Source organism: Mixophyes fleayi, chromosome 2 (genome assembly GCF_038048845.1).
Source record: "Mixophyes fleayi isolate aMixFle1 chromosome 2, aMixFle1.hap1, whole genome shotgun sequence".
Taxonomy (NCBI): domain Eukaryota; kingdom Metazoa; phylum Chordata; class Amphibia; order Anura; family Limnodynastidae; genus Mixophyes; species Mixophyes fleayi.
The window spans coordinates 43,248,399-43,275,104 of record NC_134403.1 but is presented as its reverse complement, the minus strand read 5'-3'; the positions used below and the strand labels follow the sequence as shown (position 1 = coordinate 43,275,104).

At 41.7% G+C, this 26,706-nt stretch overlaps 1 protein-coding gene across 1 annotated transcript; it reads left to right on the top strand.

Moving 5' to 3' along the window:
* The first annotated feature begins 3,766 nt into the window (after nt 1-3,766).
* On the top strand, nt 3,767-19,634 carry MPHOSPH8 (M-phase phosphoprotein 8). The gene is made up of 14 exons (XM_075198872.1): nt 3,767-4,106; nt 5,752-5,907; nt 6,301-7,092; nt 7,656-7,752; nt 8,853-9,110; nt 11,185-11,316; nt 11,682-11,770; nt 12,182-12,322; nt 12,837-12,923; nt 13,483-13,637; nt 14,420-14,574; nt 16,653-16,780; nt 17,334-17,417; nt 18,350-19,634. Exons 1-14 carry the CDS (start codon nt 3,939-3,941, stop codon nt 18,389-18,391), a joined length of 2,484 nt encoding a protein of 827 aa, XP_075054973.1. The 5' UTR covers nt 3,767-3,938; the 3' UTR covers nt 18,392-19,634.
* Nucleotides 19,635-26,706: the final 7,072 nt, after the last annotated feature.

Sequence of the window (26,706 nt, the reverse complement as noted above, 5' to 3'; positions counted from 1 at the left end):
AGTAGAGATGAAGTTCTCATCTCACTTCTTGGTCCCCAACTTGCTTCTCCAATGCCTCAATGTTGCAGCTACTGGTCAGGCTCTGCAACAATTGACTGCTGAAAGAAGAGCTTGGTCATAAAGACAACAGTGGTCTTTTCTGCAGCCTCTCTTTCTGTAATGTTGTGACTGACAGTGTCAGGGGAATAAAGGTAGAGGTGCCCCTAATAATACAACTGCATAGCATACACATATAGTAGTATAATAATGATAATGCAATGACAATGTAAACACAATTGCAGCAAGTAGATAATAAAGATGTAGTGTGACTGGAAAACTGTAAAAAACCCTTTAGGCATGGTAATGCCCTCGACTCAATGTAACAATATTATGATGCTTTAGGATGACCTACTAGAATCTGTACTTTATCATAATGAGGAGGGTTAAAGAAGCAAATTTGCTGCGATACAAGGGAAGCAAAGACATTCATTTTTTTGCATTCAGGGAAAATATTGGTTTCTTTTGCATGTAGTACACAAGTACTGGTCAACTTTGTTTAGAGCTGAGGTAGGACACTCACTCTCCCACCTATTTCTAAGCTGTCGCCTGGTCCTTTAGTTACAGCTGTTTCTTCTTCATCTCGTAATTCTCAATTTTGCAGTTGCTTTCCTCATTTTCTCTACCTCTCTTCACACACTGTGCTGTAGCCTCGTCTTTCCCTACAACACGCCCTCTTGCTGATCTGTTATACACTCAGTAGTCACTTTATTAGGTACACCATTCTAGTACTGGTTGCCCTCATAACAGCGTTTATTCTTTGTGGCATGGATCCAACAAGTTGCTGGAAACATTCCTTAGAGATTCTGGTCCACGCTGACATCATAGCATCACGCAGTTACTGCAGATATGTCGGCTGCACATTCATGCTGCAAATCTCCTGTTCCACCGCATCCCAAAGATGCTCTATTGAATTGACATCTGGTGACTGTGGAGGTCACTGGAGTACACTGGACTTATTGTCATGTTTGTGGAACCAGCTTGAGAGGACATGTACTTTGTGCCATGGTGCGTTATCCTGCTGGAAATACCCTTTAGAAGATGGGTAGAGTGTGACTATAAAAGGGCCTGATTCATCAAGGAAAGTGAAGTAAAAAAAATTGAGTACGTAGTCTCCTGGACAAAACCATGTTACAATGCAAGGGGTGCAAATTAGTTTTCTATTTTGCACATAACTTAAATACTGTCTGTTTTTTCATGTAGCACACAAATATCAACTTTGATTGTACAAATAAGCTATCAAGTATTTGTGCGCTACATGAAATAACAGACAGTATTTAACTTATGTGCAAATTAGAAAACTAATTTGCACCCCTTGCATTGTAACATGGTTTTGTCCAGGAGACTACTTACTCAATTTTTTACTTAATGAATCAAGCCCTAAGTGTATATCTTCCTAAACAACATGACTGTCACACCCCACCTTGGGATCCTTAATCCAACCTGGACGAAGGACACCAGCAAAATGCCCACAAAGCTATCTGGTTCAGCCATGTCCCTCTAGTACTCAATTGGGCATACAGTTCTAGAGGAATGGGTGTAACAGGACTGATTATTAATAAGTGACTAGTCTGTCATTTACTCCTCCCCAATGAACCATGGCAACTTGGTATGGCAAACACCCTGTTGCAGGTACCAAAGCGGTTGGTGGATCGTGTAACCAATGAGTGGTTACATAATTATCTAGTACTGGCTCTGCCAGCAGTTCTGGTACCTGCAATATGGTGTTTGTCATGCCGAGTCCTGTGTCAGCAACAAGGTACTGACCACCAATAGAGTCTGCGTCACTGTGGCAAGGCATATGCCTCACATCCCCACCCTAATCGCGCCTCTGTCCATGAGACTCTATCATTCTACAATTCGATCTCCATGGAAAATTGTTTGATCCCTTCAACACCAGAAAGTAAGCAAAAAGAAAGAACAGGGGGATTATGGTGCAAATTGCATGATACCCCACTGATCCTGATGCAGTGACACATACAACATCTTTAGTCTAGATGCTCTGGGCATGACTTACCTCTTCCTTGCACCTTCTATTGAAACATTTCACACCTTCCCTCTGCATATCCTTGATATGTTATGTATTATTTAAACTGGCTCAAAAAGGAAAACATGAAAACTAGGGGCAATTGCTTAATCATGCCCTGTATACCTGGTGCAATGCCCCAATAATCCCCATCACTTGCCCTTGTTACTGCCATTTACAATCTGAAAGGTTACCTGCCCCTATTGACACTAGACACAAAACTCTTTCTAAAGCTGGGTACACACTACACGGTTTTCGTCCAATAATCGGCTCAATCAGCCGACATACGACCGCTCGTTCAACAGTCGGGTCAGTGTGTGTAGTGACACGATGGTCGAAAGTCTGCCCAAATGGACGATTGTTGCCTCATTTGGTTGGTCGTACCGTTTAATATTTTCGTTCCAATCTCGTTTCCGTTGTGTAGTGTGTATAAACTTTCACCGATCCAAAACAGTGAGTACGAAATTAGTCATTGCTCACGACAACATGGCTGTAAAAAGTCGCTAAAGGGACGTCCGCTCTTCCCTTTATCGTCCTAAACAAGGCTAGTGTGTATGCAGTCCATGGACCGAGCGATCGCATTTAAAATCGCTCGGCACAAAAAGTTGGTTGAAATTTCTGTAGTGTGTACCCAGCTTAACGCAAGTCACAAATCTGTTTTGCCAGGTTACAAATTGTGAGAATTAGAGCTTCGGTCATTTCTAAAATTAGAAAAAACGTCCACTTTGAACTTTGCTCTGATGCCCAAATCTCTTACAGCATTGAGCAAAATAAAGTGGGTTTTAAGTAAGAGACCCCCTCCCTCCTTTGTGTATTTCAACTGTCAAATTGATGGCCCCAAGTAACCTTGAAAAACTGGGAAAAAAAAGACAACATTCAAATGGGAAAAGAACATTTGTGTACTCACTTTGCCACCTGATTGTATGCAGAAACCCCCCTGTTGAGTGGAGCAAAATACAGGTGGGTTTTGTGCAAATACTGCAAGGGACCATGGATTCCGACTGACACATTGGTAGCCCAAATTGGTGTAATGGTTGTTAAAAACTACAGTCCTATTAAAATTGGTTAAATGTCTTGTATGTCCGCTTTGCCATCTCATTTAATGCCCAAAACCTTGTTTGTCTGGTTTAAAAAAAAATATATAGGGATTTAGGAAAGTATCCCCAGATCTGTGGATCTTCACTGCTAAATCCAACGTTATTTAATTAATTAAAAAGAATTTCGATTTTAGTAAATAAATGTGAACATAAATAAAAAGTGAATAAGACGCTGTCAGAGAAGCTCAACCTCCCCGGGGCGTAGTCAGACATAGGGGTCTATTTAACAAGCGGTGAAGATTCTCTCATTGCTTTTTGCTATTTAATAAAGGATTAACCACAATTAACACAGCATGTCACTGTCCCCACAGACATCTATACACGTATATGGGGGGGGGTGCAGCAGAGATATGACCTAGTGGCGAAGTGAATGGGGAACAACAAACTCTTCCCACAACATATCCAGCCAATAAGCGCGGCTGCCCCTGTCAAATATGGCAGATCCCGCGTCACACACTCAGCCGGGCATGCGCGGGGAAGACCTCTGTGGCATTGCCTGAAGTTACCTTACTATCCGTCCCGCCCTTCCCGCGATACCACTCACACATTGGATAATCTCTTGTAGCAAATGGTCCGAAGGAGCCAACCAGGCAGCGGGATATGTTGTCACTCGTGATCGGAAAATCATCCTTTTGATTATTCTGGCCAGAATCGGGTCAGACCCCGTCCCCTCCTCTGCTCTGTGATTGGCTGAGAGCGCCGCCGCTTCGGGACGCATCGGGGAGGTGTGTGGCGCAGGAGGATTTTCCTGTTGTGTCGTCTACCTAACTCGGACCATCATGGCGGAGTTTGTAGGACGTGACGGCAACGGTTCCGTGGCTGCTGGCGGCCAAGGAGGCGACGTGGAGGATGCAGGAGACGCGGCAGCCGTGATGGAATCGGTGGATAGTGAGGACGAGGAGGACGTGTTCGAGGTGGAGAGCATCCTGGACTCGAAGATTGAAGGGGTGAGTGAGGAGACCTGTGATGGTTACAGCAGCTAGATGTGGGGGTGAGGAGATCTCAGGCCCAGCCATGTGACCTGGCGTTCTCACTGGTAGGGACTGGTCAGGATAACGGGACCATGCATGGCATGTGACCTGGTACTGCTGCCCCAACTGGGGATTAGTGGGCACAGGCCAGGAAAACTAGAGACTGCATGGGATGTGACCTTCCCTGCTCACTTATTACTGGGTACAGGTCAGGAGAACTAGAGACTGCATGGGATGTGACCTTCCCTGCTCACTTATTACTGGGTACAGGTCAGGAGAACTAGAGACTGCATGAGATGAGACCTTCCCTGCTCACTTACTACTGGGTACAGGTCAGGAGAACTAGAGACTGCATGAGATGTGACCTTCCCTGCTCACTTATTACTGGGTACAGGTCAGGAGAACTAGAGACTGCATGAGATGTGACCTTCCCTGCTCACTTACTACTGGGGACTGATCAGGAGAACTAGAGACTGCATGAGATGTGACCTTCCCTGCTCACTTACTACTGGGGACTGATCAGGAGACCTTGAACATATATGGGATGTGACCTGGCCCTGCTCACTTACTGCTGGGTGCAGGTCAGGAGAACTGGAACATACATGGGATGTTATCTGGTGTTGCTCCTTTACTACTGGTCACCGGTTAGGAGGTCTAGAGCATGCATGTAATGCAATCTGGCTATGTTCCTTTGCCACTGGGCACAGGTCAGGAGGACTAGAGCATGTATGGCATGTGACCAGGCCATGTTCCTTTACCACTGGGCACATGTCAAGAGAACTAGAGCACATATAATCAGTGGCGCTATATAAATAAATGGCGATGATGATATATGCTGGAGACCTATCTCAATTTCCCGAATTTCAGGCGTGAGCAGTCGTCATCTTGAATAAGGGATGCAGGGTAATCCACCTGTATGTTGATACGGCAGGTTTACATAACTTTTACTTTTTGTGGTTGTACAAGATGCAGCATTAGTCATGTATTACCACTGCAGCTGTAGAGCCACACGTTGCCTATGTCCAGATTAGATTTATGCAGGACTGATTTAGTAAAGCATGTTACTTTTGACATTTTGCTGACTCCAAATTTGCCTCCAGTAGGTCAGTCAGAATGTGCTATTTTTGTTTTTATTTATTTTCTCTCCATATATTATTTTACAGGATGGCAGCAAAGTCTTAATCACCAAACTTGATATTAGCATGATTTAGTAAATCACCATCTTCATTTTCTGTATTGATTTTGTGTCAACTTTTTCCACGCACAGCATGTGAGAATTGGCTCCGATAAGAGGAAGGGATAGTTAAGCTAAATGAAGCATCATCATGTGGCTGCAACTTTTTAATGAATATTTTCGTTATTCAACTTAAAAGCTACAGAAAGAATCACGGTTTGTTTGAAAACTGTGTCATACTGTTATATTTTACCCAGCTGTTCTTTAGTCAACATGTATAGAACCATCAGTTGTATACACACAGCTTCATTCCCCAGTGTTGGGTATCTTGGTGGATACAATGTAAGAGGAGAAATTGTTTTCACTACTGCTGCAGGGGAAATATTTTTTATTTTTTTCTTAAATCATTCTCCTTAGTGTATCTAACAGATTTCTTTCTTTTTTCAGGGGGAAGTGCTGTACCGTGTCCGCTGGAAGGGCTATGATTCTGACGGAGATACCTGGGAGCCAGAGGCCCATCTCGATGACTGTAAAGAAGTTCTTCTTGAATTTAGGCGGAAACATGTAGAAAGCAAACCGAAACCAGCTAAGAAGGAAGCACCGGTAAGTTGTATCAATCCCAAATTGTGAAAGGAATTATTATTTTTGAAGCTACTGGAACAGACTGGGTACTAGAGGGTGGTATGTGTAGAATTGCGCTTACTGGAGCAGAATGGGGGGTGCACGAGGCCTAGTTACGTTTGTTGTCAACAAAGTTATGGTAAACCACTCCGGATACGAGGATACCAGTAGCAGATCTTATAAACAACATCTTTGTTTCTTTGTTGTTTTTTGTTTCCTTAAATCAATGCCTCTCTATTTTACAATTTTGTATAGACATTATAATTTTTGTTGATGGGCAGCAATAAAGTAAATAAATATAAGTATATCGTCTTGTTTCACAATGTTGATGACATCGGTCTCTATTTCCCCTTTATTATTTTACCCCATCAATAGCCCAAATTGTCCCCCAGTGATATTTTTGAGGCAGAATCTGACAGTGACACAAAAGACGAGTCACCCCAGAAAAAGAAGAAGAAATCTAGAGAGGAAGAAGAAGAGAGAATACTACAGGAAAAGAAAAAATCAAAATCTGGAAAATCCAAGGAAAAATCTAAGCCGGAGGGAGAGCAGTCAGAGAGCCCGTTTTCTGACCCCAAGCCAAAGAAGCGTTTGTCAGAAAGCAAAGAGGACCTTAGTAGCAAGAAGCCAAAAAAGGACGACTCTAAGGAATCTAGGAAACCCAGGAAAGAAGACTTTAAGGACAGTAAAGTGAAGGGTAAAGAAGAATATAAAGAGAAAAGACACAAAAAAGTATCTGAATCTGAGCAATTGGGTAAGGAAGGATCAGTCTCTCAGGAACCGGAGGTAGAGGCTCTTAATATAAGCAGTGACGTTTTGTCGGATGACAAAGAGAAGGTAGGTCAGGATGAGGACATCCAAAGCCTAGAAACGGTCCCTGATCCTCCAGAGCAGCAGGCTCCTGGGGGGCCTGTTGAGGAGGAGGCTGAGGAAATGAAATTGAAAAAAAAGAAAAAGAAACACAAGAAAAAGAATGAAAGAGACGACGACGTGAAAGCGGTGTTTGATGAGCCTCCTCTGGAGAAAAAAAGCCTTCCAAAAAAGCAAAAACATTTTGAAAAGGTTAAAGAGCCACCTCCTCCGGAAAAGCTCCCCGCTCCAGTTCAGAAGAGCGCAAGACCATGTGGTGATGACAAGGCTGTCCGATCACTGGACTCATTAGTGGAGGTATTGGTTTCTTCTTTACTTGTAATTGATATGCTTGTTTAATCCAGAATAGATCTAGAACTATGATGATGCAGCTTCATTTAAAATAGTTAACCTTCTATCTAGCAGAATGATATCTTTTCTGTAATCCTTAACACAAATACAAATATTTGCAGATCATTTTATCAATTGGGTCATTTTATTATTATTTAAGTTGTTAGCGCCTACAGAATATTTAATCATTCATATCAGTCACTGCCACAGTGACGTTTACAATCTGTAGTCCCTAACACACACACACTTAACCAATCAGTAAGTCTTTGGAATGTTAGAAACCAGAGCACCCGGAGGAAACCCCACACAAACACAGGGACAAACTTCACACAGGTAGGGCTGTGATATCAACAGATGTCTCGGCAGTGGGGGAGGGGCGCATGGTATAAATAAAAAAAATAGAAAACTGTCCAAACGTAGATTTATTCTTGATGTGTGCGCATTATAGGACTGGCTTCAATCTTTTTTTTTTTTTGTAATAAAATGCACAGCTTGCAGTTTGTTCATGTACATTTTTACTTCTTTACTAGACTAAAGAAGCAAGAAAATCTGAGCTAGCCAAGGACAAGCCTAGGAAAAAATATGACTTTGATAAAGATGTAAAAAAGGAGATAAAGGTGGTAAAAAGTAAGTCAAACACACAATGTCTATTCCATATATATATATATCGCCAGCATAGTATGCATTGCTGTAAAGTGGTGGAATAACTATTGTAGTTGGTGGTGGGGAAAGTGCGTGTGGCTACTGTAAGGCAGAAGCGTTGCCATCCACCTATATTAAAGCTGCTATTGGCATTTTTATGCAGCTGCTGTCTCCAAGTAAACCGCAGAGATGGCGGCAGCGATGGCAACTAACTCTATTGGTCCAGCAGCTGAACAGAGATAGTGCTCCAGCAGATCTTCGAAAAGCAGCTCTGTCCCTGGTGTGATTTGGCACCACCCTGTAACCTCCCACTGCCTTGTTAACGGTTTTATATTTGTGAGATGATGATATGACTGCTAATGCACAGAGCTGTTCTACAGTGCAGCTGTTCCTGCCATCCACATGTCTAGTTTTACGATATTTATAGTATATAGTCTCATTTAAAATTGTCTCCTTCATTTTTTATGTTTTAAAGGCCTTAGAAGAAGAATTGTTCACACCTTTTGCATTTTATCTCCCATTTTTTATTTCATTCATTGACTCTTAAAAGATTTGTTTAGTCTAAAAATGTTTTAGCCAATAGCTTCTGCAACCAGTAGAACTAGGGAGTCCTCGATGACCGGTACCCTGATAACTAACCCTAACCTTATTGCTCCTAATCCCTCTCCCCTTGTCTAACGGGGAAGGGAAGGTACAAACGGCGCGGAGTAATATCCAATCAGTGTCTTTCTAAACAGCCATTGAATTTTGAGCTGTCCTGAGTTGTCTCCCAGGGAGAGGACCTAGTGCAGTGTTGGAGGGGTGGAGGATCCATGGCATGGGACACCCACACTTCTAGTGGGGGGCAGTTGGGTATTGACAAAAAATTTTTTACTTTTGACTGGACATATCCTTAGAGAAAATGCTTGACACATTAAACCCTTCTGCCATTCCCTATACATGTAGTTTCTCAGAATGCCATATTTGTTTGTTTTTAAAATTTTCCCACTTGTTCAGATGCGTTTTTCCATCCGCTAGGATGATACAAGATCTTTGCTGCTAACTCAGCATTTATGTTTTTTTGTTTTCTTTAATAATCGTGGAAGCTCCCAAGGATCAAAAAGCGGTGTATGATGCCTTCACCGTATCGCCTGAGGACCGGGAGGAGTGTATGGAGAGCACCAAGGAAAAGGAAGAAGCGGCATTTGAGTATAGACTTCCAGAAGAATATAAACCTAAAGATCTGAAGCCAGTACTGAAAGAAAGAAGAAGCACACAAGAAGAGACTGAGTCTTGGACGTTTAGAGCATCGGAGGGGGATCAGGAGGTTATGGACACTGTGTGTCACTTGCAGGAGAACTCTGGTACGTACTCCAGGTTACACACTAGCTTAGTCTCTGGTAGTTGATGTATCTTCAGGCTCTTTATTTTTTCACCTACATCTAAACATCAGGAGCCCAGACAGCAGATCAGTATATTATTGGCTGGTCATTAGATGACATTAATACTAGGAAGCTTTCCACATCTATCCTCCTGAATACACCCAGCTAGCACCATGACCTCATAAGTAACAGAGCCAAAATACTTCTGGCCAGATCATGTTAGGATCATGTGGGCTGCTATCTTTTGAAAGAACATTGGTTTCATGTAAGACTAATGTGTTGATGTATTTTCTATATGATACTGAGTTTTTCTGTTTTCTCATTAAAGGCTTTCCTCCTAAATCCTTGGTGGGGAGGGGTTGGATGTGGACACCCCGATCTGGCACAGCACTGCATTACCTGAACTAAACAAACTGAGTAGTGACAGCTGTTGATGCCTTCTCGGGGTGTCTGTGTTGGGCCACCTCTATGAAGGGAATATGTTTAAGTCTTTTGCGCAGCTCCAGTGAGATTTTCAGATTCCTCGTAATGCATTCTGTTGCTACTTGCAGCTTAGGCATGTCATTCAGTCACAATTTGGCAGCTTCCCTCCCACACTTTTAGTTTCACCCATTAGAACACTTTTGAGAACTGTGGGCAGATATAGAGTCCTCTCCGCGGTGTACACAGAGCTTAACTATCACTATGCCATTAACAGTGAAACCCCTTAAAGCTAAATGGGATTCCATTGTTGGTATGTGGAGGAGGATTGGTGTCACATCCTGAAAAGTGTGTGGGATTGTATTGGTGACACTGTTCCTGGGATCCCCCTTTGATGCCTAAGATATGTTCCAAGGAGATTTAGTATCTCCTTGGAAGATTGTTTCTATAAACCTCTTTACAAATGTATTTATCCTTATAACCTTGGCCAAAGTTGTTCATAGCACGCAGATGTAAACCCAGATTTCTATAAATGGAGGGCACTGGTAAGCGGTACTATGTATCATGTGAGGTATATGCACACTGAGAGGCGGGTGAAGCACAATTGTTACAAAATATGGTCTCCATGGAATAAATCAAGACACAGATTAAACATATCAAGACATGACTGCAGCCAGCCCCCCTTCACCTTAGACTTGTCCTCCTTTTCTCTCTCCCCATGGTGGCGCCCCCTAGCTTCGGAGCTTGTACCACACTGCTTTTGCTTTTACGTTTGTTCAGACACCACTCTCATCTGTGTAGTGAGGACTATGGTAATAACCAATCTATGCTTGGCACGTGCTGCTGTATTTAATTCTGTAAGGTTCTGACTCTGCATTTTGTTTTGGTAACTGTTTCCACATACTCTCCTAATTTACCTGAGAAGATAATGACTGATGTGAATGAGTTATCTGTACAGCATTGCGGAATCAGTGGCGCTATTTAAATAAATGGTGATGATGATAATGACTGCTTTGTATTGATCCCACTGTAACCAATAGTTTTTGGCTAATCTCTGTTTGTATTTTACTTTTGTTTATTCTGTCTTGTGTATCTGTCAGTCTTGTATGTTTTAAAATCAATAAAAATTTACTTGATTTAAAAAAAAAAAAAAAAAAAAGGATTTTCCACCTTTTCAGATAACGTCAGTGTTTTAGCTCTTACTCGCCATTCTGCTAGGTCTGAACATTCGCTTTTACTCTCTCGCTCCGTCCCCTGCTTTTCATCCATATATTGATATTTGGTAGAGTTGTGCAGCTCTGCTGTGATCTCTGCATTGGATCTCTGAGCATGGCTTTGTGTCATATTCCAGACCCATGAATCTAGATTACTCTATCAGAAGTTCACGTTATGGCTGAAAAGCCAAAAGAGAAAATCATGTAATAAGTACATGTTGCAGGAAGCCAAGAAACTAAAGTAATCTGAAGATGGCATACCCCTTTGGTTTATTTTCTAGTAGATATCATAAGTTAGTGAGTACATTTTTATTTTTTGTAACTAAATCTATATCGGTCACAATATTATGACCTTACCCACACTTTGTGTTCTGTTTGGTAGTTGTACATCCTCCTTACTAGAATTGTTTTGCTTACTTCAGGAGCTCTGGACGGCAAGTCCCAAATTGTGGGTGTGGGAATGGATTTACAGCTGGAGTGGATGACCCTGGAAGACTTTCAGCGGCACCTTGATGGATCTGATGAAATAATCCCAAAGGAACCAATATCAAATAGTATGTTTTGGCCTATTGTATGAAGTTGTTATACTAGTGTTTAGACCATTGCAGTTGTCTTTTTTTTGCCAGCTTAAACTATTTTTGTACAGCTAGTGAGATACGTTTATTTTGAAATGTCTTTTCTGGGTTTAGGTCTAAAGCACGTTTACGTATGTATTTTATGAATAATTGTGTGTATCTGTTAGAAAGTTACGTATAATGACTGTGCATAAAGTCTTATTATTTTTGCATTATTTTATTCCCTCAACAGTACTGTGCAGTAATAATCGTTGCATAACAATATAGACAAATATAAAGATAACATCTTGAAGTGAATATCTGTTTCACAATCATGAGTGTGGTTTTTTTGTTTTTTTTAATAGTTTCTTTCAAAGAGGCAGTGAAAAATGGGGACTACTTAACTGTAAAATATGCACTTAATTCCAAAGAAGAGTACAACCTAGACCAAGAGGTAAGGTTTTCTTGTTAGTGTTGTGTTCTATAGGTGGGAACGGGTGTAGTGGTGATGACTCTACACTGGGGGTGTCCTGCATTTTGGCTGAACAACCTTTTATTTATTAAGGTTATTTGTCCCTTTAAAAATATATTTTCATCAACGTAGACACATTGGATATCTCCTACTAGAGTTGGCACTTTTTGCTTGAATGTTGTTAGTATCTCTCTTCTATAAGGCACATTGTGTATTTTGGGTTTCATGGTCCATTTCAAAACCTAAGAATTACAACTTTACTGCATTACCTAAATTGTTACTGGCATTATACCAGCAATGGAAAATATTCTATGCTAGTTCTGTAGATTTAGTGACCGTTGACTTGCTGATGGCTACTACAGGTTGTTAACTGTAACGTTGTGTCTGCTGTAGGACTCGAGTGGAATGACATTAGTGATGATGGCGGCGGCTGCAGGGCAGGACGACATTCTTCGGCTTTTGATAAAGAAAGGAGCCAAGCTCAATGCTAGGCAGAAAAACGGGACTACTGCACTGATTCACGCTGCTGAAAAAGTGGGTATTGTTTTAGCGCACGGAGGAATATGATACATTGGTCAGTGTTGCTCCATTTTGCCATGTTCAAGTTCTAAAAACGCGCTACTTTATAAATAAGACTTGCTGTGTAGGTTTATATTATAGGCCGAGCTGCTATCTGGCCGTCCCTGGTATAATTGTTTGGTGGATCTGACCAGTTCCAGAAGCCGCATTTGTTGTTTATTTTTAGTTCTAGAAATGTTAAACAGGAATTCAGTGTTTTTGGTCCCCATGCTGCTACTTTTTAAAAAGCAAACTTATATGAAACCTTCCAAAGTATTACTGACAATTGTGGTCTTAAAATGGACAGGATGGGGTTGTCTGGGATGGCCCAATGGTCACTAAAGTGTTGGGAGAAATAGCACTCAATAGTTGAACTTTGAATGTTTTGCTTCTCGGGCATATGGTTTAGCGCAATACACCAGCTTTGACTTGTGTCTTCTGTTAGTAGGTTTAATTGATTTATGTCAAATCACCTTCTCTTGTGTCCTAGAATTATCTGGCAACGGTGGCCCTCCTTTTGGATGCTGGCGCTTTTGTGAATTTACAGCAAGTGAATGGTGAAACTGCCCTGATGAAGGTAAAAGTATTTCTTTGGCTACTCATGTAATGTGGTCGGGCCTGGACAACTTGTGGCTTCTCAGGGTGTCTAACTACATTTCTCAGAATGTCCTGATGGCCATTCGTAGCTTTACCACAGCTGGAGAGAAACAAGTTGCCCAACTCTAGGTGATCTGGAAAGTTGCACTAGTCGTGTAGATCAATTAAATAACTTGTTTCTTGGATGCATACAAAGTATTCATGATGGCGAAAAAGAGATCAAAATCAGTTTTAGTTAAAGGATATTTTTTGTTTTTTTTGCACATGTTCCCATCATGAAGTTTGTTATATATGGATCATACCAGGGTTAGTTTAATTATATTAAACATTTGCTTCCTTTTCTATTACAATTTTAACTCCTTTCCAATCTTTAGACATGTCTGTTGTTAATTGTCCCCTCTTCCCAAATAGCCTGAATCCTTTCTGTCATTAAATCCTATTTTTCAAAAGCAAGAAGTGACGTTTTCATTAATCAGACTTGCTGTAATAGATCTGAATATCCATATATAACAAAATGTTTTCTTTTCTTGTTTCTCTAGGCTTGTAAGAGAGGAAATTATGATATTATGCGACTCTTAATAGAACATGGCGCTGACTGTAATGTACTGTCAAAGCACCAGGGCAATGCTTTACAGTTTGCCAAGCAAAGCAATAATGTGCTGTTAATTGACTTACTTAATGGCCATTTGGAAAAGTAAGTAATGTGTTTTCTTACTGTTTTTAGTACATTTAACTTGGTATCTGTTTATGATTTTAGTAGCCCGCTAAATACTGGATATAGTTATTTTAGAAGCACAAGTGTCTTGTGGAATAAACATTAGACTACGCCAATAAGACAAACTGTTGTAAGTGGACAGAGATGAAGAGGCAAATTCCCATAATTTAGCACAAATAAATCTCTTCAGGATGATAAACTTTGGGTGGAGATTGTTGGTCAAAAAATGTATTCCCCAAAGTTCAGCGTCCAGAGATGAGCTGCTTGTCGGTATGCAGTACATTATGTAGGGTATACCCGACTTTTACAGTTCTGGAATAATGACACTTGGGTGGTGGATATGACATAGTTGAGAACCACAACAAGCTCTACTGATGGTATTTAATGCTGCTCCGTAGCTAAAGGTTTGCTGTGTGTGCTCCTGCTGCATCCACTTAGTAGGGTGTCATTGTACGTATCCCGTGTATCTGATGTATCCCATGTATCTCAGCTGCAGCTGGCATTTCGGCCACCTATGTTTCATGCAAGCATTCACTTCCACTCAAGACATTCTGTAATTCACATAAATTACTGGTAACAAGAGTGCCATAGCCCACCTTGTATATCTGTGTAAGTAATCTAAACATATTCCTCAAGGGTGGAATCTATGAAGGAGAAATGTTATTTGTTTTGTTCTTTCTTAATGGACTGATCTTGTAAACGTCTCTTAGGAGACGGGTTACTGTAATACTTTGTCTAATCATAATGCAATGTGCCCTCAGGCTCTCCAGGGTGGTAGAAGATGCAATAAAGGATTATTTTGAGACCCGCCTTGTGCTGCTCGAACCCATTTTCCCAATCGTTTGTCACAGGCTTTGTGAAGGACCAGACTTCTCTTTAGACTTCAACTACAAACCCCCATATAACATACCTGAAGGTAATGTGTTTGTATGTGGGTGTTTTATCAGTAGTCCAAGGCTTTTTAGTTAACAAATGGATAAGCTGCCATGTCTATAAGGGTGGTGTCACACGGGTTCTGTGAACGCACATTTCCAGCTAGCACAGCACCGCCCGCCCCCTGTGGTAGCACAGCAAGTACCCAGCACCGCCCCGCCGTGGTAGCACGCCATGCCATTCCCCCAAACCCCGTCCGCCCCCCCCCCCCGTCCCCGTGGTAGCGCATTGACGTAAATGAGGACAGTTCCTCACTCGTCACAGAATAGAGAATTGTGCGGTGATGCCGTCTCCTTGTGTTTGCCATCACTGTAACGATTGAGCGCTATGAACGTTACAGCTTTTTTAAGCTGTGTGATGACTTTCATAGAGAAGTCCAGTTTCTAAAGCTCAGTGTTTCCATGATGCAGTTACAAGTTTCATTGTAGTAGACTTTATGGAGGCAATCTAGTGTTCATTATACAGTGTTGCTGCTACACCAGCTTTTAGAGACCTCTAGACTATCAAATAGTTTAAGAAGGATCCCACAAGTGCTAGAAATAGAAGCTGATGATGGAGGTACCTGTGGATGCTTAATTCCATTATAGGAGCCTAAATTGTAGGGCTCATACCCGCTACTGTTTATTTTTAACACTTATAAAACTCATTTGTAAAAGGGGTCTGATGCTAGAATCCATGGTTTCTAATGTCGCCATACCCACATGCGGTTTTGTTAGCATTCCTTTTGAATTACAGTTCTGTTTTTGTTTTACGACATGGATAAATGCATTGCGGAAGCTTAAAGTGATCTCTATCAGTGTAAATGTTAGTAACAAATGCATTTTTACTAGCTTTAAAAACAGTCTATATCCTAAGTTTAGTATATGGCCTCCAATCTTTACAAGGAACAGATCGGATACCCAGCACCGTTTTATAAAATAAGCCTAACCATTGATTGTTGTAGTTTTAATATTATGATGCTAAATCATTATGGTGGTAATGTACTGGCATAGTAATGTAATAATTGATTTACTCTTTGTACCCCAAGCTGTTAATCGGAGGGAAGAGTTGCCTTGTACTATTTGTGGCCCTGTAGTCACAACTGTTCCACAACAAAGGGCTGCAATTTTTTGTTTCTCTAAATCCAGCTTTCAGCAAAGGTACAGCCAGGGCTATGGTATGACTGGTAGAAGCTATTGTATTCTTAGATGAAGGCATCCAATAAAATCTAAGGAGCTGATGCAGAGTGGGACCTACGCCAGTGTATCTTGTGTGATTGCTCTGTGTGTACCCAGAAGGTGGGTGTGCTCGTAAGCTCCTATGCTGACTTGTCATACTGGAACTTATGCCACCTGCGTGGGAGAGGTGCCACAGGGAAGTGGTGTGCAGACACAGCTCGCGTGGGCAGCAGAAACACACATATACGCTTAACGGAAGGCGTATGTTTTACACCTGTTACAGGACAGGTGCAAGTACGCGCTGATAACATAAAAAGGCTCATATGTTACTGATGCAGAGACGGGTGCGGCTTGCAATACGTGCACTTGTTTTCTGTGCAGGTTTTTCTTTTCTTTTCTCTTTTTTTTTTTTTTTTAACTTGTTTAAGTTGCTCTCATTTTATGGCCAACTTTAAATGTCGAGTATGGGTTAGGTCTCTGTATGAGAATTATGATGAACGGTTTAAGAATATGGATATCTTTCCACTTACCCACTTAAAGACATAAAGGGGCATATTCAATTAGTTTTCGGATTCGCGGTAACGCGCGTTACCGCGAAAAGTGCGCGTTCTTGCGGGTATTACGGTACCGCATTAACGCGGATTTTCGTTCGCAACCCTATGGGCTGCGAACGAAAATCCACGTTATTGCGGTAACGTGTATAACGTTTCGCGGCTGTTCCGGCGCGTTACCGCGAATCCGAAAGCTAATTGAATATGCCCCATAAAATGCAGGAAGATCTTTTGGTTCTGTAAATGTGTGTTCAGTTTTCCATAGGTTTGTTCTGACGATGAATGGAAGCCGTGGAGAAAGATCTAATGTAACTTTTCTCTCTTTCCTTCTCTCTTTCCTTTGCTCTGTATAGATTCTGGAATTCTTTTATTTGTTTTTCATGCAAACTTCTTTGGTAAGGAGGTGGTGGTTCGACTCTGTGGGCCATGCAGTGTTCAGGCTGTGGTGTTGAATGACAAATTCCAGCTTCCAGTATTTTTGGTAAGTTGATCTGGATGCTAATGTCAAAATACTTTTTAGCAATTAGTATGTCTATATTTAGGAGTCACTAATTGACTGCTCTAAATTGTTAAACTGTACTTGTCCCCTACACACAAATCGATGGCCATTTTAGTGAATTTAAACAGCCAACCTAATAATTCATTAGAAAGTAGTGATGTCGCTTATTCCCAGTGAATTGACAGAGGCTGTATTTTCCTTTGTCGCTGTATGTAGAGTACAAGCACACCGTAATTGTCAAGTCGACTCTTCTAAAATATCATTCTTATAGTTTTCTCAGTAGTACAAGCCTGGCCAACCTGTGGCTCTTCAGGTGTTGTGAAACTACAAATCCCAGCATGCCTTGCCAGCTATCAGCGAGCTATCTGCTGACAAGCATGCTTGTACTGGTAGTTTCACAACACCTAGAGATCCACAGGTTGGCCAGGCCTGCAGTAGTAGGTCTCAATGTATCATTTTGTTATAGCCTTCAATATGCCAATTGTGTTCAATAAACCTCTGCATGATGAGCTTAATGGTGTATTCTGTTTTGCAGGATGCTCACTTTATTTATTCCTTCAGCCCTGTGGCTGGCACTAACAAACTGTTTATTAGACTATCGGAGGTACCAACTGCAAAGGTTAGTGATTTTCAATTCAAGATTAGAAATTGAGGAAGGTGTTTTTGTTTTTTAAATATCTTTTCGTGTTGCCTTATTAATGAAATACAGTACATATAAATGCTACTTTACTCTGTATTCTTTAGCTTAACACACTGACTATGTCTGGCTATGTCTTAGTTCACTCTAAGGCCTCGTACCAACCTGTGTTACATACATGTAAACATTGTCTTCTAGTGTAGTCCTATTCACTGCCACTATTGATAGTGTTCTGTTTTTGTTTTTAAATTAATCTTCTATCCAGTGCACTTACTGTGGATAAATCCATTGGGGAAGTATACAGCAAGCTCCCAATGCATCGTCTGCCTGGCCTTACTTGAATTTCCTCAGATCAATAAAACATTTGCATCAGCTTTGTTTATTTGTTGTATCCAAGCCTCTTTTTTGGCTTGGGGGTTTTACTGACTACCTGGTGCTGTGGCCAATCATTGCTGCGTATCTATGGAAATGCTCTGTTTACCATGTGTGTCTTGTCCCTGACAATGGTGTCAGCTCCAGCATACAGTGTTGGGTATTTGGTTGTACTTGGCCACAGACAGTGTGGAGTATGTTTTCAGTTGCCTGACTTATGTGCCTTTCACCCTCCATCAATGGTTAATCTATTGAAAAGTTAAAATGTAGTTTTGTTTAGCGTTCCCCTTTCATGTCCGTGCACACGATTATTAAGGCTCTATCTGATGCTCACTTCTGGTGAAAGCAGCACTGAGATAGTAGTAATCATTCCCTTATCATGGCATACTGTATAAACCCCTCACCATCCCCCACCTTTTTGTGTTGACCATATAGCTCACAAAATCAGCTGACTTGTGTATGGTCGGCTTTCTGGTATAGACCGCTAATAGCTGTTGTGTACACAGTGCCCTGGAAGCTAATGATCTCTCTCTCTTTCCTAGGTGAAGCTGCTTATTTGTGCATACAGAGTACAGCTGCATTAAATAGACTCCTGGACCCCTCTACATTACAGATCTAGAGATTCCTCGTTGTACATAATGTTAAAAAGAGAAAGAAAAAAAAGAATTTGCCAGGACAGTCCCTCTCCTGTGTTTTATTAGGTCACATGTACAGTAGCATTTTATTTGACAAGTCATTCCTGTCTCCATGTGTTGTGATGCAGGATTTGCATTATTTTTGAAGAGGTTTATTTATCTGGTGCGCTGTCATGGAGAAATCCCAGTGCCACAGAAAGGATGGTTTCCGCATCTCAGATGTAATATCTCTATATTTTCCTCCATCTCTCTTTTATAATGCATCTTTCCTTATGCTTTTCTGTAAGACAATGTTTCTGTCCCCTTCATACTAACCACAGGGTGCGTCCTCTATGTCCTGCTCAGAGTAATTATACATGGCATTTTGATGATGGCCTTCTCCTAAAACTTTGCACAGACAGAAATGTCATTCCTGGCCCTCTAAATCTTCTAGAACTGGGGAAGGAGTAGAGTACATGCGGTTGTTGGAGATGGATGTTTATGTTTTCCAGTGGTGTGGGGGGGAAGGAAACCAGTAGGTAAGGAGGAATTCTCTCCTTTGCCCTTTACCACGTTTAATGTTGTCAAACAAAAAAATTTCCACAATGTGGAATAATGGATTATAGTGTCTATACTTTGCGGCTTGCTACCTAATATGTAGGGTAATATTTAATGCTAACTCCTTTAACAACGTAAACTATTATTGTTCATTAAGTGATGAATAATCACTCGCTTTCTAATATTAACAAAAGAAGGTTTGATCCCTCTGCACTAAAGAAACCTGATGGCATCGTAATCCCGTATCCAAGCCTTTTGCTGTATACAGACTGTAAATAACCGCTCCTATGCTTTTGAGCACTGAGTTTGTCCATTACATTTCCCAGACTCCTCTGCCAGGCTACACCTATGAGGCATTTGTAGACATGGTGGTTTATTATTTTCTTTCTTTTTTTTTTTTCTCTCCCTCTCCCTTCCCCATTGCTCAGAGATTGCACAGAATTTTAATGTTTCAACAAAATTAAATCTAATATTTGAGCTCACTACATGAATTTGGGTTTGCCCAGGTCACCTTAGTGAATATCGATAGTATATATTTTTGTATAATAGGATGTCCGCCTACCCATTGTGTTTCGGTACAGTGCTTTTGAAAGACATAAGGATGCATGAAATAATATCCTATAAATCTTGTAAATTAAAATGATAAATAGTTAAACATTGTGGAGTCTTTCGTCAGTCTAATGATAGCTATACCTTGTGCCTCTATCATCATCATCATCATCATTTATTTATATAGCGCCAACATATTCCGTAGCGCTTTACAACTGGGGACAAACATAATAAACTAATAAACAAACTGGGTAAAACAGACAAAGAGGTGAGAAGGCCCTGCTCGCAAGCTTACAATCTATGGGACAATGGGAGATTGACACATGAGGTTAAGTCTACATTTTGCCCCAGCCAGACTGCAAAGGTAAAAGTGACTCCTAAGCTAAATGATCCTATCACACAACAATGTTGGTCAGGGGGTAGTTGTCTTGTGTGAAATTGTGTAACGGGTGGTAACAGGCTAAAGGTGGTGAGGTACATTGTCATGAATTAGTATTTTGTGTGTGTGTGACCCTTGCTAACATTGATCTGCTGTATGAGATATGAATATAATATACAGAGCTGGACAAAGACTGCATCAGATAAAGGTGCGTCTGTCCAATATTTAAAAAATTAATTGCAACAGAATTTTTTTTGGAGTACGCTTATATATTTCAGAATATATGTACTGTGTTCTACCCTTACTGCTATAACAAGTGCTATAAAAACATCAACCGATTTGTTTTCACACGGATGGTGGTTAATTTTTTTTTCTCTGACACATCTGAGAGGAACTCATCGTATCATAATAAATATAATATATATACCCACCCTGTGATGAACAGAAAAGATGCAGGGGGCACACAATAGCACAGCACTTTTTTTTTATTATATAACAAACAACTCAGTGTGACTTGGCTACATACAAGATTTAAAACCAATAGGCTTATCTATATTCTCCCAACAAGTTAAGTAAATGATACCTTGTAGTTCAGTAATCCAGACCATAAACAAACTATTACATAACCGTTCCATGCCTCACTCTCAGTCCAACTCACTGTACATGTACTGCTGAAGCCACATACCCAACGCGTTTCAGCAACTAGTCCATTGGGGAGGTAATACCGATATAACAAGGCTATCCTAAAATACTAACTGATAACGGAGTCATAATGGACTAATTTCATTGGCCAGTTAGTGTACATTTCTGTCTTCCTTTGGGGGACACCGGGGACATTGGGGTATAGAGTAGGGACAGGGCGAACTGGCACTTTAAACTTCTGTTTAACTAAGCCCTAGCTCCTCCCCCTCTATACCCCACCTTTTGTCCAGCCTCAGTCTAGTTTAAGTGCCCGACGAAAGGGCTGTGTCTGAGATGCTCAGCAGCCCTCTTGTTACTTTTATTATTTTATGGCAGTATGCAGCGTGCGGCAAACGCTGTATGGAGGGGGGGGGGGGATCGGAGGTGCTGTGAGAGTTGCTTTTTTGCCAGCCTCCCTCTCCCAACGTTTTCATACCCTCCTAGGAGCCGGGCACAGTCGACGCAGGCTGTGTCCGTCCTCCTGATCTGACAGTCAGACTCTAGACACTGCGTGAGGAGGGGTGGCAGAAGGTAAGTGAAACTCTCCCAGCACAATGCTGAGAGAGAGGGCTAGGAAATCACAGTGTGTCCCTGAGCAGGCTGCTTCTTACTAAGAGCAGTCATTCTATGGGGGAAAAAAAACTTTTTTAGCTCAGGAGACAGGGTCAGGCAAGGGTCACTAAGATAGTGAAGCCCTGCTAGGCACTGGATTGTTGAATGTTACCAATTCAGTGCTGGGCCCTGGGGGAATCTAGTACACTTCCTCCATGGTAGTCTCTCACTATTATGTGTGCAGACACCAGAATAAACAGCCATTTTATAGCTCTCCTTTTCTGTCCTGATAGAAAGGTTTGGGGATTGTTATTTTCAAAAGTTTATTACTTTTACTCTGTGGGGCTTTATTGGCTGTATTGCAGGCTCACTTTCTGTTCAGTTTTGTGGGCTGCTTGTTATTTATATTGTGTTTTGTTACACTGTTTTGTTTGTGTTTTGTCCCATCTGTTAACATGTCAGAAGGGGAAAAACTATGCGTGGTAAAGCTGGTGTTACATCAATGTTGAGTTTCACCTGGACTGTCTGTCACGTTAAGTTACCATCAGGTCAGTGAGGTGCACAGGCTCTGTGCGCAGCCTGCCGGCTTTCAAAGAGCATAGTGTGTAATACAGCAGCTGCTGCTTTACATACGGTAACACACGGCCTGGGTTCGGTCTCTCTCCAATACAGTGGTTGAACTTGCTCAGTTGGTGCTGTCACAGGCTGTGGTCGCTCCATCTTCTGATTCTGCTTGCACTGTAGCAACTGACATGGGTTCTAGTTGGCTAAGTCAGGTTTGACTGTTTCTCCCTGGCGGAGTGTGTACAGCCTGCTTGGGTACAGGGAATTGCATCCTCTGTACAGGGTATGGTTTAGGTTTCTTTCTCTTAGAGAGGATGTTACAATCTGCGACACCGTCTTTCTCACATAAGCGTAGGAGGATGGCGCCACAACTTCGGGAAAAATAAGCCAGATTTAACTGTAGTTCCCAGAATAAAGGTAATTTAGTGAATTCTGACATGGATGCTCCTTCGGTTGTGGAGGAGATTCATTCGGTACGCCAGAGTGTGGAGGAATTAATACAAGCTGTGTGTCAGGTACTTCACTTTCCTAAGTAAGAGGTTCCTCATGTTGCACAGGCTCCTCTTTTTGCACGGAAATGAAAAAAAATAAATGTATTTTTCCTGGCTTCTTCCTTATTGAAAGATTTGTTGTCGGAGCCTTGGACTTCCCCAGATAGCATGTTCCAAGTATTTCGGTGACTGCAGTCGGTTTATCCTTTTCCTCCTGAAGTTTTGTGCTAAATGGTAGACGCTTCCACGTGTGGATGCTGCAGTTACAAGGTTATCCAAGGTAGCTACTATTCCTTTTCCTAGCATAGCCACTCTTAAGGATGGCCTTAACCTAATGGTTTGTACCATCCTTAAGTTCATTTTCGTGGCAGCATGTGCCTCTTTCAGACCTGCTTTGGCATCTGCATGGGTTAACAAAGCATTAGAACGCTGGTTAAAACACCGTTTTCAAGGTTTGTTGGCAGGCATGCCTTCCTCTGAACTGCTTTCATTAGTGGAGCAAATTCAAAGGGCGATAGATTATTTACGAGAGGCAGCTACTTATGCGGGACTGATTGGTGCAAGTATTTCTGCCTCTGCAGTTTCAACTCATTGTATTCTCTGCCTTAAGTCCTGGAAGGCTGATGGGGAGTCTGAAAGGGTTCTTGAGACCATACTGTTTTCTGAGGGTCTTTTGTTTGGACCACAGCTTGACTCCATTATCAGTCAAGCTACAGGTGGAAAGGGCACTTTTCTCCCAGTTAATGCTCCCAAACAAAGATTATCCAAATTCCAGTCCTTTCAGTTCTCGGGAAGGTTTCGGGGTTAATATTCCTCAGGCCAATCTTCTACACGCCAGTCATCCGCCCCTAGGGGTGGTTTGCTGCACGGGCGCCAGGCCTAGTCGGCTTGACGGCCAGCAGCGAAACCTGCAAACAAGCAGTCCGCATGACGGACATTTTGCTTCTCTGCTGTTGCCAGTGGTGTGAGCTCGTCTTTTTTTTGTTCAGGGATCAGTGGTTGCAGTCTACTACTGATGTCTGGGCTTGGGTGTAGTGGATTGAGGATACAAGATCGATCTGCTCGGTCTTTCTCCCAGACAGTTTTTGCCATAGGGCTTCCCACTTGTCCACGAAAGTCCTTGTCCTTTATTCCGGAGTGATGATTCCGGTGCCAGATTCTCAAAGAGGTGTGGGTTTTTATTTCAACCTTTTTTCTCGTACTAAAACCAACGGGCTTATTCAGACCAATTCTGAATGTTTCAACACCCATGTCACAGTGCCCAGGTTCTAGATCGAGCCTTTGAGCTCGGTCATTCACGGCATCGAACAAGGAAAATTCATGGGGATTCTAGACATTAAAAATGCCTATCTAGAGGGGTCATCAGTCCCTTTTGAGGTTTGTGGTTTGGTCACAGCACTAACAATTTCAGGCTCTTAACTTTGGTCTGGCCACGACCCCACGTATCTTCACAGAGATCATGCCGGTCGTGGCTGCTCTGCTAAAGTCCAAGAGGATTACAATCATCCCTTGTCTGGACGATCTTCTTTTAATGACAGAGTCTCCAAAGGTGCTGTAGGCAACATATCCAAGCAGTAATCCAGACTCTACAGTTTCAGGGTTGGATTTTCAACTTTAAAAAGTCCAAGTTGCTCCCATCTCAGCAAATGATCTTTTTGAGTATTTTTATTTCACATCCGTCAAAACGGGTGTTGTTACCAATGAAGACAGGATTCTAGCCTTGTAGAACAGGGTAAGATCTTGGCTAGTGGCAAGGTAGCCTTCAGTACATTTCGCCATGAGCGTTTTTGGCAACATGGTATCGACTTTCTAGCCGGTCCAGTTTGCTCAGTTTCATGCACAGCAGTCCCAGTTGGATCTTCTGTTGCAATGCAACAAATACCATCTGAATCTGGTGGCCCAGGTATTTCACCTGTCTCCGCAGACAAGTTAGTTGCTTCTTTGGTGGTTACATAAACCGATTCTCGCCAGGGGACTCAATTTATCAATTTTAAAATTGGACTTTAATCACAAAAAATGCCGGCCTTTGAGATTAGAGGCCTTCTGTCTTCATGCTTGGTTTCAAGGATTTTGTACTCAAAAGGAATCCAAGCTTCCAATCAATGTCTTTGAACTGTGAGCAGTCTTCATGCTCTTATAAGTGCAAGTGCAGGGAAGGCCAGTGAAGATTCAGTCTGAGGGATGCCACTGATGTGGCATGGTCTATCATCAGAGTGGTACCAAAAGTCCCTTGGCCATGCGGAAATTGTTCCTTCATCCTAAGGCGTTTTGTCAGTTGGTGGAATGGTGGGGTCACCCGAATATTGACATGGTGGCATCTCGGATGAACCACAAGGTTCTCCTCTTCTGCTCCCGTGCAAGAGATCCTATGGCTGTTGCAGTAGACCCATGTTTTTCTCGGAGGTATTGTTTAGTGTACCTTTTTCCACCGGTAACCATGCTTCCAAGGGTGTTAAAGGTAAAGCGAGAGGGTGTTCCAGTTCTGATAGCGTCGGATTGGCCGCAGAGGGCCTGGTACACCGACGAGCTGGTGGTTGCCGGTACGCCCAGATCTATTAACTCAAGATCCCTTTTTGTCATCTGCGTTTACCATGTCTAGCTTTAACAGTGTGACTGTTGAAGCTATGATCCTGAGCACTAAAGTGTTTCCAAACTTGTGGTGCAAACCATGCTTTGTGCTTGGAAACCAGCCTCTGCAAAGATTTCTTATCAAGTCTGGAAAACTTATTGACTGGTGTAAAAAGAACGGATATCCTACTTCTTTTTGCTTGGCCAGGTTACTTAGGTTCTTGCAGGAGGGGTTGGATGCAGGTTTGTGCCTTAGTTCTTTTTAAGGTCACGTGTCAGCTTTTTCTGTCTGCTTTCAAAGAAAACTTGCTGTCATTCCTTATGTGCACATTTTCATTCAGGGCGTTCTTCATGTACAACCTTCATATGTTCTTCCGGTACCACCATGGGATTTGAATTTGGTGTTGAATGCTTTACAGCATCTCCTTTTTTGAACCTTAGAATACAGTGGAATTCCAATTTCTATCCTAGAAAACGGTTTTGCCCATTTCTTCGGCATGCACAGTTTTCAGAGCTTGCTGCTTTATTTACAAGTCTCTTCTTGTTTTTCATAAAAACAGGGCAGTTCTTTGAAACAGGACAGACGGTTGGGTCTGGTTTTTATCTAAATCGACACATTGTCATTCCGGTCCTGAATGATTTAATGTATTCCGTTTAACGATATTTCTATTGGTTTTCTCAATGTTGTCTGAGTCTTCCGAATTTATATGCAGAGGTCCCAGAAGATGCGCAAGACTAGCAATCTTTTGATTCTCTATCATGCCTCACAAAAGAGGCTGGCTAGCTTCTAAAGTAATTATTGCTAGATGGATTACGGCTGTTATTCGTCAAGCTTATAGTAAGGCTGGGGAGCCTGTCCCAGATAATCTATGCAAGCACTCCACAGGGTCTGTAAGTGCTTCCTGGGGGGGCCCGCTATGGTGCTTTCAGAGAACAGCTATGTAAGGCGGCCACGTGGTAGTCTGTACGCACATTCACTAACTTTTACAAGTTTAATGTGTTTGCATCCAAGAATGCAAGTTTTAGAAGAAAGGTGTTTTGTGCTATTTCTTCTGAGCGTTCCCTCCTGTAGGGCAGCATTGGGATGTCCCTGGTGTCCCCAAAAGGCAGACAGAGAAAATGGGATATTTATACTTACGTAAAAATCAGTTTCTCTTAGTCCATTGGGGGACACCGGGTGCCTACCTTTAATGCTAGTTTCTCCTATAGTTTGACATGTAGTCTTGTTGGTAAGAGAATGTTGTTGTTTGTCAATTTTATTCTCTTTTCCTGTTTCTCTTTCTATCTCAGTTTATGTTTAACCAAGCCCACAGAAAGCAGACGGTTATCTGTCATAACCGTCTACTGAAAAGATAGAGACTCTGCACACTCTATGGAGATCTGCCTACACTGGTGGTCTTGAGTGTATACACACTTCAAAATTTGCCTGACATCATTCCATCGTTTATAAATGTTTATTTTGGTTATAAAATTAAATCATCATCTAATTATTTATATAGCTCTACTAATATTCGTTTAAATTCCCTACCACAAACAGAGACAGATTCTTCTACTGTTTTTGGATTGTGGGAGGAAACCCATGCAAAGACTGGGAGAACATACAAGGTCCACACAGATAAGGCTGTGGTTGGGAATCAAACTCATGAACCCAGTGCTGGGAGACAGAAGTGCTAACCACTAAGCCACTGTGCTGCCCAGAATGAAATGATACGATGTGCATTGGTATGAGAAAACATGATTGTTGTAGCGTACACAATAATGCAATATCAGACCTAACATTAAATACGGATATATTCAGCATCATACAGTATCCTGTTGAATTTGTCATGTACTATCTAGACATCAGCTTATGTCCTGCAGCATATATATAATGAATACAAATATGTATATAAATACATATTTTTAAAACAAAAAATGGGTCCTTGACTATACTATACAATTCC

What these genes read in the sequence shown, in the direction of transcription:
- MPHOSPH8 (XM_075198872.1), top strand. Translation starts at nt 3,939, where the DNA reads ATGGCGGAGTTTGTAGGACGTGACGGCAACGGTTCCGTGGCTGCTGGC. An exon ending in GGAGATAAAGGTGGTAAAAA is followed by an intron (nt 7,753 to 8,852) that starts GTAAGTCAAACA and finishes TAATCGTGGAAG; the next exon opens with CTCCCAAGGATCAAAAAGCG. An exon ending in AAAGGAACCAATATCAAATA is followed by an intron (nt 11,317 to 11,681) that starts GTATGTTTTGGC and finishes TTTTTTTAATAG; the next exon opens with TTTCTTTCAAAGAGGCAGTG.